The 14,939-nt window shown below is 37.8% G+C and overlaps 1 protein-coding gene across 1 annotated transcript in view; it reads left to right on the top strand.

Annotated features, from left to right (window-relative positions):
• Window positions 1-14,939, top strand: part of UVRAG (UV radiation resistance associated) — a 297,766-nt gene that overhangs the window by 154,315 nt on the left and 128,512 nt on the right. Inside the window, exons 9-11 of the mRNA XM_047877056.1 lie at window positions 9,293-9,377; window positions 11,192-11,279; window positions 12,540-12,600. Coding sequence (XP_047733012.1) covers window positions 9,293-9,377; window positions 11,192-11,279; window positions 12,540-12,600 — 234 coding nt within the window. The remainder of the gene's footprint in view (window positions 1-9,292; window positions 9,378-11,191; window positions 11,280-12,539; window positions 12,601-14,939) is intronic.

Below are 14,939 nucleotides of genomic sequence, written 5' to 3'. Positions count from 1 at the left end.
TCTATTTGCAATTGTAAAGACATTGTTAAGCATCATGTAACAATCTTCTTCTCTTATGTCATAAGGTCACAAATTGAAAAATTACTGTACAAATTTTATAATTCAAGATATATTTATTTGAAATGATGGGAGAATTTAAGTTTTATTAGCCTGTGTGTATGTTCTGATTTTTTTTTTTAATTTTTTTTTTTCCAACGTTTATTTATTTCTGGGACAGAGAGAGACAGAGCATGAACGGGGGAGGGGCAGAGAGAGAGGGAGACACAGAATCGGGAACAGGCTCCAGGCTCTGAGCCATCAGCCCAGAGCCTGACGCGGGGCTCGAACTCACGGACCGCGAGATCGTGACCTGGCTGAAGTCGGACGCTTAACCGACTGCGCCACCCAGGCGCCCCTGTTCTGATTTTTTTTATAGCCATCTGACAGAAATTCCTAAGCAGATTTCCTTAAAAATTATTCAAAATTTCTTTCAAAAATTTCTTTCAAAGGTTTCAAAACCTGAGGCCAGTTTTTTTTTTTTTGGGGGGGGGGGTTATGCTATTAAAGTTTCTTTACTTTTAGCTGTTTACATTGTATGCAGCATGTGAAAACAGACAACTTAGCAGTGGGGAGGACAAATGTGGGTGCTGAGTAAACCTCAGATTTTCTTTTCAGAATGATTCTGTTTCCATACATTTGTAATGATTTATTCCTGTAATGTCTTAACTGGATTGCAGGAAAGGTAAGCTATCATATTTTAATCTCCCTCTTTTGCAATGGAAGGTATAGATAGGCAGAAAAAAGCCACCTGACAGATTTTTGTTTTACCAGATTTTTGTTATTACCATTTTTTCTCCACTTCCAAAAAGCATTGGAAGTGACATTTACAAAAAAAAAAAAAAGTGCTTACAATTAAATAGTTGAACATAGAAATAAAAGGAGATCAGAAGACAAGGCCGTTGAGTGTGTGTGTGCACGTGCACCGTTGTCAAGTCCTTTATTCGTCGTTTATGGAACACCCACAACGAACCCAGCACTGTGTAAGATGTTAGGAACATAATGACAGGTGTGACAACTATATGAGAGAGATATTTGGAAGGTGTTATAGGAGCACAGACAATGAGTATCTGAAAATCAAAATTAGTTAAAGGAGGTGACACTTAGGCTGAGTCTAGAAAAATACCTGATGGATACCGAGGGGGAGAAGGTGAGACTTTCCAGATAGAAGCAACAGTTTATACAGAAGCCTGGAAGTAGATTAGAGAACTGCAGGTAATTCCAGTAAAGCTACCACTAAGGACACATTCAAGTAAGGGTTCGTAGGAGAGGCAGGAGAGGTAAAGAATGACCTAATCATAAAGGAAGTTCTTGTTGAAAGGTCTAGAGATCTACTGAAATAAGCAAATTTCTCAAAGACAAAAAGTAGATGAGACTGTATTGATGACTGCAGTAAAGAATGGGGATTAGGTATATGTTTTAGAAAGTTCTCTTTGAAGAGTTGAGGATAGAGAACTGTTAGGGAGTTATTACAGTAATCTAAGCAATCCATAATTAAAACCGAAACATATTGGGAATGTAAAGGGAGGAGGGAATGTGTAGGTTCAAGAAATATTTCAATGATAGACTCTACTGTTAATGGCTTGGTGGGTTGGAGGGGAGAGAGAGAGAAAGATTTAGGATAGTTTCCAATTTCTAGTTTTGACAACTGGCCAGATGATTAAACAAAGACAAATGCTGGAGGAAAAGTAGATATTGGGGTAAAGAGAGAAGAAGGAAGAATTAATTGTGACTTCCAATTTTGGATACCTACCTAGTGGATAAGACCGTAAACAAGAAACCAACAAGGAAAATAAATATCAAGTTGTGAGAAGTACTATAAACAAGCTGTGGTGATACAAGATAATTGTGGGAGACCATTTTTATAGAGATTGCTCAGCAAAGGTTTGCCTGAGGAGCTCAGCCTGCTGGAGAAACAGAGGGAACAGCAAGTGAAAAGGCTACCTGGACATAGAAAGGGCTTAGACTGGAACAGAAAAGAGGCCACTGTGGCTGGAACATAATTTGTCAGGAACAGACTAGTGTGACATCGGTTGGAATGAGAAGGAATTCAGAGTTTATATAAATGAAGCTATTTGCCTTGTCCACTGAACAGGAGGAGAAGGCTAAGAAAATGGCACAGGGGCAGGTAATGGGTAGGACTGTGAAGGAATCCGATTATTTCAGGGTAGTACGAGGTGGGGCAATTATATTCTACAGAAGGAGTTGAGGGATTGAGGGGAATGTGTGGAGTACTCAGCTCCAAGAGTGAGAAAGCAAACAGGGAAAGCAAACTAATGATGGAACTGGAGTAGGATTGCTGGACAGTGTCCCTGTTTGTGCTCTGTGCTTATATTTTTAAAGTAAAATCAATCAGACTGGTTGTATAATTTTCTCTACCCACTTAGAGCTTCATGGGGGCAGGTCGAGAGAATGCAAATGTTGAACAAAAGGGAAATTATCCCCGTTTTACAAATGAGGAAAATGAAACTCAGAGAAGCTGAGACTTGTTTAGAGTTCTGAAAGTAGCATAGGTAGGATTTTAGCCCAAATCTTTCTGATTCCTAAGGACACGGGCTTTCCAATATAGTGTACTGCCTCCCATATGATCCACCTATTGTATTGAAGCACTAAAATTAGCTATGACATTGTTAGCCATCAAGCCAATTGTGTAGAATTATGAAAGGAGTCAAGTGCTTCCCATTACATGTTATAAGGAAGTAGATCCGTTCTTTAGGGAGAAAACAATTTATTGGCACTAAATTCTGGGAAGAATGTGCAATGTATTAAACATCATAATGAAATATAGTCATTGCAATTTTGCAAAAGTTACAGCAAGAAATATCTTTTAACCCTTGAGAAGGGCAGTGTCATAAATCATAGTTCAAAAAAAGCATTTCTGCAGGGAAGGAAACTAAAACAGTTCAAGTATATTGCTTTTTGGTCATCTGACATGATATAGAAAACCCAGAAGAATGACAGTTTATTGGTTTTAACTGTAATTTTGACAGGAGCTGGCCATTATCCAGTCTGAGGCCAAAGTCTCTGGTGAGAAAGGGCCCAAAGAGTCTGTGTTGTGTTTTGTTGATGGAAGCAAGATTAATATTCTTTAGCTGTTAGACTTACAGGAGACAGCATTGACATTTGGTTATTAAAATTAAAGTGTCTGACCTGAGTTTTTGCTGAACACAGGGGCCATCTTCCTAACAGAGTGGAACGTTAGTGTGTAAATGGACAGTACCAAACATTCCAGAAAACAATTTTGGAATATGGTAAACTAAGCGCATTCATTTGCTTTCCCTCCCTCTCAATGACCCACTGATATGATAGTAAAGATACAGTGGTGGTGGTAAAGATAAGAGAGGGCACCATTGGAATAGCAAAGATTTTGACACAGTTCTCCAAGACACAGTATAGATAGGATTGTTTTGATGCATCAGCTAGAGTAGAGAAAAACTGCCACCTGGCACAAAAATGGAAGAGGCTGATGTGCGGGTTTCTGGTGCAGCTCTCAGAGGCCTCAACTTGGAGTTTCCAAGTACAGAGATCAGGAACGATGGAGCAGTAATTAGGGGAGCTGGGCCTACTGGTCCATTTTCTTTTCTTTGGATTTGGACTCCCTTCCTGTAATACTTGCTCCAGCTACTTTCTAAACATAATGGATTCTTGACCTGGTTAGGTCTCATGGGACAAGGGTTTGGCATAGAAGGTGGAACAGAGCCTGACTATGGACTTCTACAATTGACCTAGAAGGAAAACATAAAGACAGCTCTACTTAGAAGTGAAATGCCCTAGAGTAACCCAGTCCTAAGATTGACAGTTGTCAATAATATAACAGTACTACCTTCTTCCAGCATGACATATATACTCTGAAGAAAAGCCTAATTGTCAACAGGACCTACCCACTTACGCTGAGTTGGCACCCAGGAATGATGCCTTTCATGTAAATAGGTCTTTATAGCTTTAAAGGAAACCTACACTAGTTGCCTGTACTAATCAGTCTAATCACTTATTCATGGATTTGAAGGGAAAACCAAGGATCATCAGATATTTGAGGAAAACAGTATAAACAAGTCCAAGTTAAATGGAATAGCTGACCCCAAAGGAGCAGGAAATACAAAGAACAGAGAAAAACTTAAAAAAAAATTTAAATCACCATCCTCAGATTTGACTTCCAGCCTCTGCAGAGGATGTAGAAAGGTAGTAGGAACTTTACTTCCACCCTAACAACAAGAGAAAGCTGAATAATGTACAAAATCATAGCTTTTCTTGCATCTGGAGAATTAAAGATTACAGGGCAGCCAGGTAGCCTGATAATGTAAGAAAAGATGGGCATGTCCAAGAAGAGACAGGATGTGAGGACTGACTCACCAGTGGCAGAGCATGGGAGGAAGTTGGGCCACTGTCTAGGAAGGTAAAATAATTCCACTACAATTTTTAACAAATTGCTAACCACTAAGTGTGTTCTATTGCAAGACTATAGCAGCTGTAAGCAGTTCACACCTCCTTGCAGTTTACTCTGTGTGGACCTACAATGGATAGTCACAAGAAAGATTGGAGACAGGGTAGAAAATGTAGAAAGCCTCCTGTGGTTGTATAGGTCTGGAGGAAGGGGAACGGATGCTGTTGCTAGAAAGCATAACTCTTCTCTAAGAACAAAAGCACTAAGCCTCTGGAGGAAGAGCTGCAAGCCCTATGGTTTCTAGGACAGACGTGAAGGATTGGAAGAAGAAAAAGAAAACATCATTACACTTGGGGGTGAGGCAGAAACAGTGTTGGCCCTGGACTATTAGAAACCTCCTGTCCCTAGGCGAGGGACAGTATCACTGAGAGAAAGCCCTACCCTGATACCTCAGGGCACAGGGACTGCTTAGCTCAAATGAGATAAAAGAGAAACTCAGCTCTCCTCCCCAACCAGGATGGAAAGCATGGAATAACAAGCCGCATTAGTGTACCACTTGAGGAGAGGCAAGAGCATAGTGAGTCACTCTTACTTAGGTGCAGGTTCATAGGGCAGAACTTGTTCCCTAAATCTGAGGATGGAACAAGTTCATTGAGCAAAAGCATCCAGCAAATCATCTCCACCATCACCACCTCCAAAAAGGAGAAGTTAGAGGAAATTTGAAGAATTTTGAAGTTGAAGGTAGCAACAAAATGGAAGCAACAAAACCCCAAACCAGCTTAGTTCCTGATTGTATTGACTCAGCCCCCAAATTAACAGTAGAAGAGGCGTGTCCTTTTCTTTCTCTGTTGTCTCATGCTCTCTGTTGCACATGATGTTGAGCCTTCAATCAAAATTTTTGAAACAAAGAAAAGCAAAAACAAAACAAAGACCCATTGTTATCCCTTCCCCTCCCACCACCACCAACCAAATGTTGTCAAGAGAAGAATTTAACTCAAGAGAGGAAAAAAACTCAGTAGTGACTCAGATGTTGGGAATACCAGAGAGAGAATTTAAAATAACTATGATTAATGGGCTTCGGGCTTTTATTGAAAGGTGGATAACCAGTATGGATAGATGGTAAATTTCAGCTGTGAAATGGAAACTGTAAGAAACAGTCTAATAGATATGCTACAAATAAAGAACATGGTAAGAGAGATGAACAGTGCCTTTGACGGACACTCCAGTAGATTTGACACAGCTGAGAAAAGAATAAGTGAACTTGAATATAGATCAATAGAAATTACCTGAACTGACGTGCAAAGAGACTCTTTGACAAAAAAACTAAGACAATTCATTACCACCAGTCCTACATTTTAAGAAATGTTAAAAGAATTTCTTCAGTGGAAGAAAAATGATACCAGACAGAAATGTGGCTCTACACACACAAAAAATGAGATCTCCAGAAATGGTTGAAGATACTATAAAGGCATTTTTTCTTATTTTTAATTACTATAAAAGACAGTTGATTTTCTAATGCAAAAATAGCAGTGTTTTGGGGTTTATAACATGCATAAAGTAAAATGTGTGAAGAATGTGAAGAGTGGGGAAGGGAAGAATTGGGAGTATAGGATTTTCAGGTTTTTATACTCTACATGAAGTAGTATAATAATATTTGAAGGTAGACTTATTTATTGAAGTTATATACTGTAAACTCTGGGGCAGCCACGAAAAATTTAAAATAGAAGTAAGACTGGGGCTCCTGGGTGGCTCAGTCGGTTAAGTGTCCAACTTTAGCTCAGGTCATGATCTCGTGGTGTGTGAGTTCGAGCCCCACATCGTGCTCTGTGCTGACAGCCTGGAGCCTGCTTCCAATTCTGTGTCTCCCTCTCTCTGCCCCTCCCACACTCACGCCTCTGTCTCATTCTTTCAAAAGTAAATAAACATTAAAAAAATTAAAAAATAAAATGGAGATAAGACTAAGCCAATCGTGAAGAAAGAGGGAATTGTAAAAAAATATTCAATTCAAAAGCATGAAAAAAGAAGGGAAAAAGGAACAGAGAATAGGTAGAATATATAGAAAACAACTAGCCAAATGGTAGATTTTAATCTAAATGTCAATGATTATATTAAGTATAAGCAATCAAAATACCTCAGTTAAAAAACTGAGATTGCTCAGATTAATTTACATTAAAAAAAAACCCAACTAAATGCTATCTGTAAGGAATCCACTTTTAATATAAGGGTAGATAGATTGATTGATTAAAAGTAAACGAATGGAGGGGCGCCTGGGTGGCGCAGTCGGTTAAGCGTCCGACTTCAGCCAGGTCACGATCTCGCGGTCTGGGAGTTCGAGCCCCGCGTCGGGCTGTGGGCTGATGGCTCAGAGCCTGGAGCCTGTTTCCGATTCTGTGTCTCCCTCTCTCTGTCCCTCCCCCGTTCATGCTCTGTCTCTCTCTGTCCCAAAAATAAATAAACGTTGGGGAAAAAAAAAAAAATTAAAAAAAAAGTAAACGAATGGGAATAGTACACCATGCAGATACAAATTAAAAGAAGGCCAGAGTGGCAATATTATATTAGAAAAGGAGATTTCAGAACAGTGAATATTACCTGTGATAAAGACAGATTTTACATTTTGGTGGAGAGGTCAGTCACAAAAAGATATGACAATTCTAAATATGTATGAGCATAACAGAGCTTCACTATATATGAGTGTGTGTGTATACATGTATATATGTATATTTACGTATATACATATATATACATACACGCAAACCATATATACACCATATATACACTATATATATACAACATATATGTATACACTACACACACACACACAGTGTTAAATGTGTGTGTGTATATAGCAAAAACTGATAAAATTGGAAGAAGAAATAGCCAAATCTATAATTAAAGCTGGAAGCTGCAACACTCATCTCTCAGTAATTCATAGAACAAGTGAAGAGAAAATCAGTAAGGATAAAGACCTTAACACTATTAACTAACTTGCCCTGATTAACAGCAGACCACCCCACTGCACACTATCAGAATATAACTTTTTATCGTATGCGCATTGAACATTCGGTTAGGTCATAGTTGCTATCATAAAACAAATTAAAAAAGAATCAGAATAATACAAAATATGGTCTCTGACTAAAAGAAATAAACTAGAAATCACTAATAGATAAATCTGGAAATTTTCAAATATTTGGTAATCGTTCAACACGTACATGGGGTGGGGGGTGAAAGTTGTCAATCTGAATGTCATCTGAAATCATTAAAGATTAAGATTTGGAGAGGAATTATACTGGGGCTAAAGGAGATGAGTGGTGCTCCTTGATTATGTTCTATTTGGGGGGGCAAAGTTACCAACATGTGGATCATTTAAATACAGGTGTGAGAGAAGAGAAGGGTACTTAGAAATATGTTGATAAAATGACTTAAGTTGGTGAACTTAGTGCTAAGGTCTAAACTGTGTAATGTTCAGTAAGGTACTTCTCGTTCCTTCTCGCAGGAGAGGTGCAGAATAGTTGAAGGCCCCTTTTCCTGTTGGATCATAGTTCATGAAACCAAACCCCTTTGTAAGATTAGTGTGTCTGGATCTAAGATTGTTTTTCTGTGCTTCAGTATTTCTGGTGCTATCAGGCCTGGATTGTCAAGAACAGAAGATGCTCTCATTTCTTAGAGTAGGAAGATGTAGAAAGATTTTATGATCACATAAATGGACATGGAGGTTCCAGAAGTTGATGTAAATATAACAATCAGGCATATAAACACAAATACTAATCTCTGTGTAATGCTAAAGCAAACACTTAAAGGAAATTAAATGTTCTGTAATGGGTTTGGGGTTTGGGGTATCAGTTAAAATGTGGAATATTCATATAATTCACATCCACGGAGTTGAATTTTACACAGCCATTAAACATTATGACTTAAACTATCTGTCAACATGTAAAAATGCTTATGACATAATATGGAAAAATCAGAATATACATTTCCTGCACACTGTGATTGTAGCTAAAACTACTTATATTTATGAACTACGCGATAGCAGTCAAAATGCAGGTAATTTTTCCTTTTCTACTTTTTATACTCTCAGAAACGTTGTTGTATAGCATTTGTGGGTGAGAAGAAATTAACCACTTAAAAAATAGATAAACTTTATTTATTAGAGCAGTTTTTTAGGTTCATAGCAAACTTGAGCCGAAGTTGCAGAGATTTCCCATATATCCCCAACTCTCACACATGCATAGCCTCCTCCATTATCAGCATCTCCCACCAGAGAGATCTGTTTATTACAATTGATGAACCTTTAGTGAATAAGCATTAACACCAGAGTCTATAGCCACTTTCTTTTAAAATGAAGTCTGGGGATGCCTGGGTGGCTCAGTTGGTTGAGCATCTGACTTCGGCTCAGGACATGATCTCGCAGTCAGTGAGTTTGAGTCCCGCATCGGGCTCTGTGCTGACAGCTCAGAGCCGGAAGCCTGCTTCGGATTCTGTGTCTCCCTCTCTCTCTCTGCCTACCACCCCCCCCCCCCCACCTCACATCCTGTCTCTCTCTGTCTCTTAAAGGTGAATAAATATTAAAAAAATTTTTTTTTAAATGAAGTCTGAATTTTGAAATCTCATCAGGGTTTCTTGGTCAGCAATCCAGAAATCTGGAGGCAGATTACTCTTTGACTCCTGCTAGAGGCTGGACTTGTGTTAAAATTGAACAAGTAGGGAAGTTTTTTCTAGTTAATTCCCCCAGAAGACTTCTATCCCCAGTTTACTTTGCCTCTGAACTCTATTGCTCTCTCATAGTCAGGGGATGGGCTCTGCGTGTTTGGTTGTGATTGAACAGTTGTATCTGCAGTGTTACATCTGGAATTGTCTTCCTCCATCTGTCTCTAGGAAGTGCATTTTCAACTGAGCACCTCAAGCTTCAACTCCAGAAGGAATCTCTGAATGAATTGAGGAAGGAGTGTACTGCGAAAAGGTAAATGCAACACTGAGAATAATAGTTAAGAGTGTTGAGTTTACCTTAAGGGTAGGATTTGGAAAAGCAGGATTCTGTAAAAGCTGCTGGTATTCATTTATATTCCACACACATCAGTGCCACGTTCATTTATTCAACAAACATTTATGAAGCACCCTACTGAGCGTCATGCACGTGCTAAAAGTAGTTACGAGAGCTCCTAGCCTAATCAGAAATGTGAACAGTTGATTTTCTAGTTTATTTATGTATTGCTTATTTATTTTTAATGTTTATTTATTTTTCAGAGAGAGAGAGAGAGAGAGAGAGAAAGCAGGGGAGGGGAAGAGAGAGAATCCCAAGCAGGCTGGGTGCTTTCAGCACAGATCCCCACGCAGGGTTTGAACTCACGAACCGTGAGATCACGACCTGAGCTGAAATCAGGAGTGGGATGCTTAACTGACTGAGCCACCCGGGCGCCCCTATTCTTCTAGTTTTTAAGGCCACTGCACCATGACTTAATGTTTGAATCTTCTCCTCTTCCTGTCTTCCACATGTAGTGTAGCTTATGGTCTTTTCTTCAGACTTACTCCTGTTTAGTGTTCGTCCATTTGGATTACCTCCACAGCTCCTAGCTTGTCTTTCTAACATCAGTCTCTCCACTTTTCCAGTTCATCCTCCATGTTGCTTATCAGACCTCTCCTCTTAAAATACTATTTTTACCATATTTTTTCTTCTTTTAAGAAGTCATGGTGATTGTTTTGCTTAACTTTCAAATAACCTTCAGCAAATTGGCACTGTACAACTGTAGTTCATTTCACTTGCTCCACAACATTCATTTCATAGGTGCTAATAGTTTTTCTCTTTATTTTTTCCAGCACATGCTTAATTTGATGCCACCTCTGTTCTTTTGCTCATGTTTACTCCCTTTTTCTGGAAACTCATCTCATCCTACATTTTTCTTCAAGAAACCTTAGCAATTGAGCATTCAAGAATGTTAGACCTGGAAAGAACCATGGAGATCATCTGGTCTAATCCTCTCAATTTGCAGATAGGAAGGCAAGGCTCTGGGAAGTTATTTTGACCAGCTCATAAGGAAAGCAGGACTAGATCCCTTTAACTCTTTAATGCTCTTTGTGTTATACTACTACTTTTATGTTCTACTTTGACCTACAGTTTTGCTGAATTCCTCTTTTTTTTTTTTTAATCATTAGCACAATTGAGCAGGTAATTTATTCTATGGATATTTTATCTCATGGTCTTATTTCTTTAGTTCAAGAGAAGAGCTGCATCATCTCATGCCACAGCTTATTGTTTGTTCTTTTTATTCTATTTTCCCAATTTGGCAGGCAGTAGCTGTGAGTGAAAAATAAAATACTTTTTAAAGATAATACCATGTAGATATTTCCTGAAATCAGATTGGCTTTCAGATTAAATGAGACCCTGGTCTTCTTACTGAGCCTCTCTAAATTTTTTATCCTTGTTTGTAAAATGGGTATAATAATGTCAACCTAATTGAATTATTCTAATAAGTAAAGCCGTTTGTAAAGCTCCTGGCATATAGCGGTAGGTGCACAGTCAATGATTATTTGTACCCTTTACATCTCTTAGCATGATGCCTGATACACGCAGTAGGCCTCAGTATATAGTTATCTTGATCTTATACTATTTAGAGATAGGTCAGGATTCATGTTAGCTATTATTCTGACTCTACTTCTGAGTTTCTGTGGCCCACTGCAGGCCATTTAATCTTCCTCTGCATCAATTATGTGGAAATAAATATTAGCATGAAAACTTTTTTTTTTTTAACAAATATGCTTTTTATCTTTCCTTATCAGAGAACTCTTTCTGAAGACTAATGCTCAGTTGACAATTCGTTGCAGGCAATTACTATCTGAGCTTTCCTACATTTACCCTATTGATTTGGTAAGTTTCAAATTTTCTGGGAAAAAATTGTTTTTAAAGATGGTTTCTGTTTGAAATTTCCTCTCAGTGAAAAAATTCATTGCTCCAGTCTTAATCATATGCTTTGTCATGAATCATTCAGAAGCTAATATCTATTTAAAAAAATAGATTTGGAATGAATTGGCATTCAGTTCCACCATTTGATTTTTTATAGCAATTTGATGGTGACATGCACTCATTTTCATCTAAAAGAATGCCAAATAAGTTTCTGGTTTCCTTATGATCTTTTTTACTCAGCCAGATTATCAACTGCCGTTCTTTCTTTCTTTCTTTCTTTCTTTCTTTCTTTCTCTTTCTGTTTTCTTTTCTTTTCCTTTCTTTCTCCCTCCCTCTTTCTCTTTCTTCTTTCTTTCTTTCTTTCTTTCTTTCTTTCTGTTTATTTATTTATTTTGAGAGAGAGAGAGCATGAGGCAAGGTAGAGCAGAGAGAGAGAGAGAGAGAGAGAGAGAGAGAGAGAATCCCAAATAGGCTCTGTGCTGACAGCACAGAGCCGATGACGCAGGGCTCAATCTCATTAACCATGAGATCGTGACCTGAGCCAAAATCATGAGTCAGATGCTTAACTGAATGAGCCCCCCAGGAGTCTCGCATTTCTGACGCATACATGCAGATGCATGTATACTGCTTTAAAAATATAACTGGTAATTAATTTGTATTTGTTAGTACTACTTAGGAGTTCCTGGGGTAACTGCCAGGAGGTTAAGTTTTTGAATCCAGTTTTTTAGAGTAAATGTAAAAAGTAAAACTTTAATAAAATTAGAAAGATGAGAATTCTCTTTTAGAGAGCCAAATCACCAAACTTGATGGCTTTATTTTCTTTTTAATGAAAAGAAATTTAAAAGACTAATTTTCTGAGGAAAGCTAATAGCATTTTAGGTTGCTTACAGAATTTTGTTAATTCCATTGAAAAATCTTCGTTTATAACTATGGATTCGTGGGGATGTTTTTGTAATAAAAATTTTACATGGCTTTTTGCTTGGACATGATGTTTTAAATGTTTATATTATAGAAAACTTCAAGTATATATAAATGTGCAGATGGTAGTATAATGAATCATTATGTACTCATCATCCAGCTTCAACAATTATGATACTATTTTGTGTCCAGAACAGTATTATCTTTGAGTTAACACTGGTCTGCTTAATTCTCTGAGATTTAACTTAGGGTTTCTGTGCTTTAAACAGAAAAAGAATTAATTTCATTCTTTGGTTGTATTCACAGAATGAGCATAAGGATTACTTTGTATGTGGTGTCAAGTTGCCCAATTCTGAGGACTTCCAAGGTATTTTATTTCTTTTTACATCTAAAGATTTGGTGTATATGATATATGCGTAGGTTGCAGAGGAAAAAGTAGAGATATCTTGAAGAGTTGGTTGCCTAGCAGAGGGTTTTTGGACCTTCTGTCCCTTCCCAAATGAAAGAGTCAGATTCTCTGATGGGAGACTTAAGAGGATATTTAATTCTAATCATGGGGAAAAAATTATTGAGTTGTATATTTGAAATTTAAAAGAAAATCGTTTTTATGTGGGCTTTAAGAAAATCAGACAATGGCATTCTTAAGAATACTAATAATCTCCCTATCCTTTTGGTTTGATTTTCATGAAAGATTTGTATGTGGTTGGGAGCAGAAGCACAACCAACATTAATCTGTTCTGTTGTTATTTAGAAAATCATATGTCTGGTAACATGAAACGTCTTTGAAAATTTGATTTTGTGACATTCCTACTACCACAGGCTCAACTTTTGTTACACTGTCATTTCTGTCCTCTTTGAACTAAGAAAAAGTTACATTAGAGATATTATAGACTGTGACTTATAGTAATTGCTATATTTTAAAGTTCCTAATCTCTTTACCAGTAGGCCAAAGGAAAGAACTTTTATCTGACATTTTGGTAAAGAGGTTTTTTTTTTTTTTTATTGTTAGCAAAGTGGGTTCTTTTCCCCTAGCCTATGCAGTGCTTTGAGGCTTATTAAATAGCTTTATAGATTATTCCCAAAGGTAGCATATTATGTATGTGGGAAGAAGTTATTCAAGAAGACGGCATTACAGGTTTTGTTTGGGACCTTCCTCCATTTTCCGATAAAGAAAATGTTGTTATTTATGGTCCTTTAACATTTAAGACTGATTTATTACCTACTTTGGCCTTTACAGCAACCCTTACAGCAAGTAGTTGGGACATAATATGAGTGATAAAATAGGAATGGGAAAACCTGTATTAAGTCCTGTTTCCCCTTCTAGAAACCATGTAATTTGGAGCAAGCCATCTAAACTCAACTCAAAAGTTGATTTCCTAATCGATATTATGAACATATTGATTCATGTCCTTACCTGGTTTGCATTAATGTTGAGAAGATTAGATCTGTAAAAGCATTACATTTGCCTTATCTTTAATCCTTACAAAACAAAGGAAACCTGTAAAGAAAGTGGTATAATCTCATATTACATAGCATGTAAATGAGCTATTTAGTTAGTGACTTGCTCAAGACCACAAAACTAGGTAACGATCTATCCCGGATTTGTCAGGTTTCCATTGTAAAATGTTCCTTCTAATCTCCATAAGTCATGGAGATGTGTTTTGGTGTTGATTTTAGGCAAGTTATGGTGTCCTGAAGGCCATAACACAACTTTTTCCTCATTCGTTCATTCGTTCAACAAACCTATTGAGTACCTTGAGCCTTGTGCCAGGTTCCGGGGATATAGAGCAACGATCAATTGGAGAAAGTACTAATTGAGCACACCTATATGCCAGGCACTGGATATAATGATAGAAGATTTTGAGGATATAATGATAGAAGAAACAAATATGTTCTCTCCTTTCATGGCGTGTGCAGTCTTTTGAGGGAGACAACCAATAAGAAATTAAGTATTTAACAAGTATTTAATAAAGGAATATGTTATTATAGACAGTAGGAGAACCTACTTTAGAGAAAGCAGTTAGAGAAGGCCTCTCTGAGGAGAAACACTGGACAGAAAATTTGAAGGCTGAAAGGATCCAACTCTCTGCTACATCTGGGGGAAGAGCTTTCCTCGAAGAGGGGGCAGCAAGTACAAAGTTCACGATGGAGCAATGAACTTGATATATCTGAAAAAAAAAAATTCAGGGTAGGGGGTATGGGAGAAAAGACCTGTATTTTGGACAAATCATATAATCCCTCAGCTTAATTTCTTCACCTATAAAATGGGTAATATCTACATTCTCATTTATTGTGATGACTGAATGAGATAATAATACTTGAAAGAGCTTTGTATATAAGGTGCTCATGTAGATGTAATGGGAATTGGTTGTGAGAGAGAGGAGGGAAAGGGAGGAAAGTAGGAGAGAAAGAAGGAAAGACCAAAAAGACCAGACCTGTGTGACTGGAGAGTAGCGAGCAGGAGGAAGGTAGGAGGAGGTCAGCCAAGGCCTAGAGGCCACCGTAGGGTGTTTGTGTTATTCTCAGTGGAGTGGGAAAACCCTGCAGGGCTTTAAGAGAGGGATGACATGAGCTGATGACATAATCAATCTTCGATTCTATTTTTGTGTTCTATAAAGTATTCTGTTTCCTAGTTTTTCACAGCTTTTGCCAGCTCTGTCTTCTTAGTATGTCCGACAAGCTGAATCTATTTTTCCCATCCTTTAA

This window comes from Prionailurus viverrinus, chromosome D1 (genome assembly GCF_022837055.1).
Source record: "Prionailurus viverrinus isolate Anna chromosome D1, UM_Priviv_1.0, whole genome shotgun sequence".
In the NCBI taxonomy this organism is placed as follows: Eukaryota; Metazoa; Chordata; class Mammalia; order Carnivora; family Felidae; genus Prionailurus; species Prionailurus viverrinus.
Note: the sequence above shows the minus strand (reverse complement) of the source record. Positions and strands in the feature narration are given on the sequence as shown.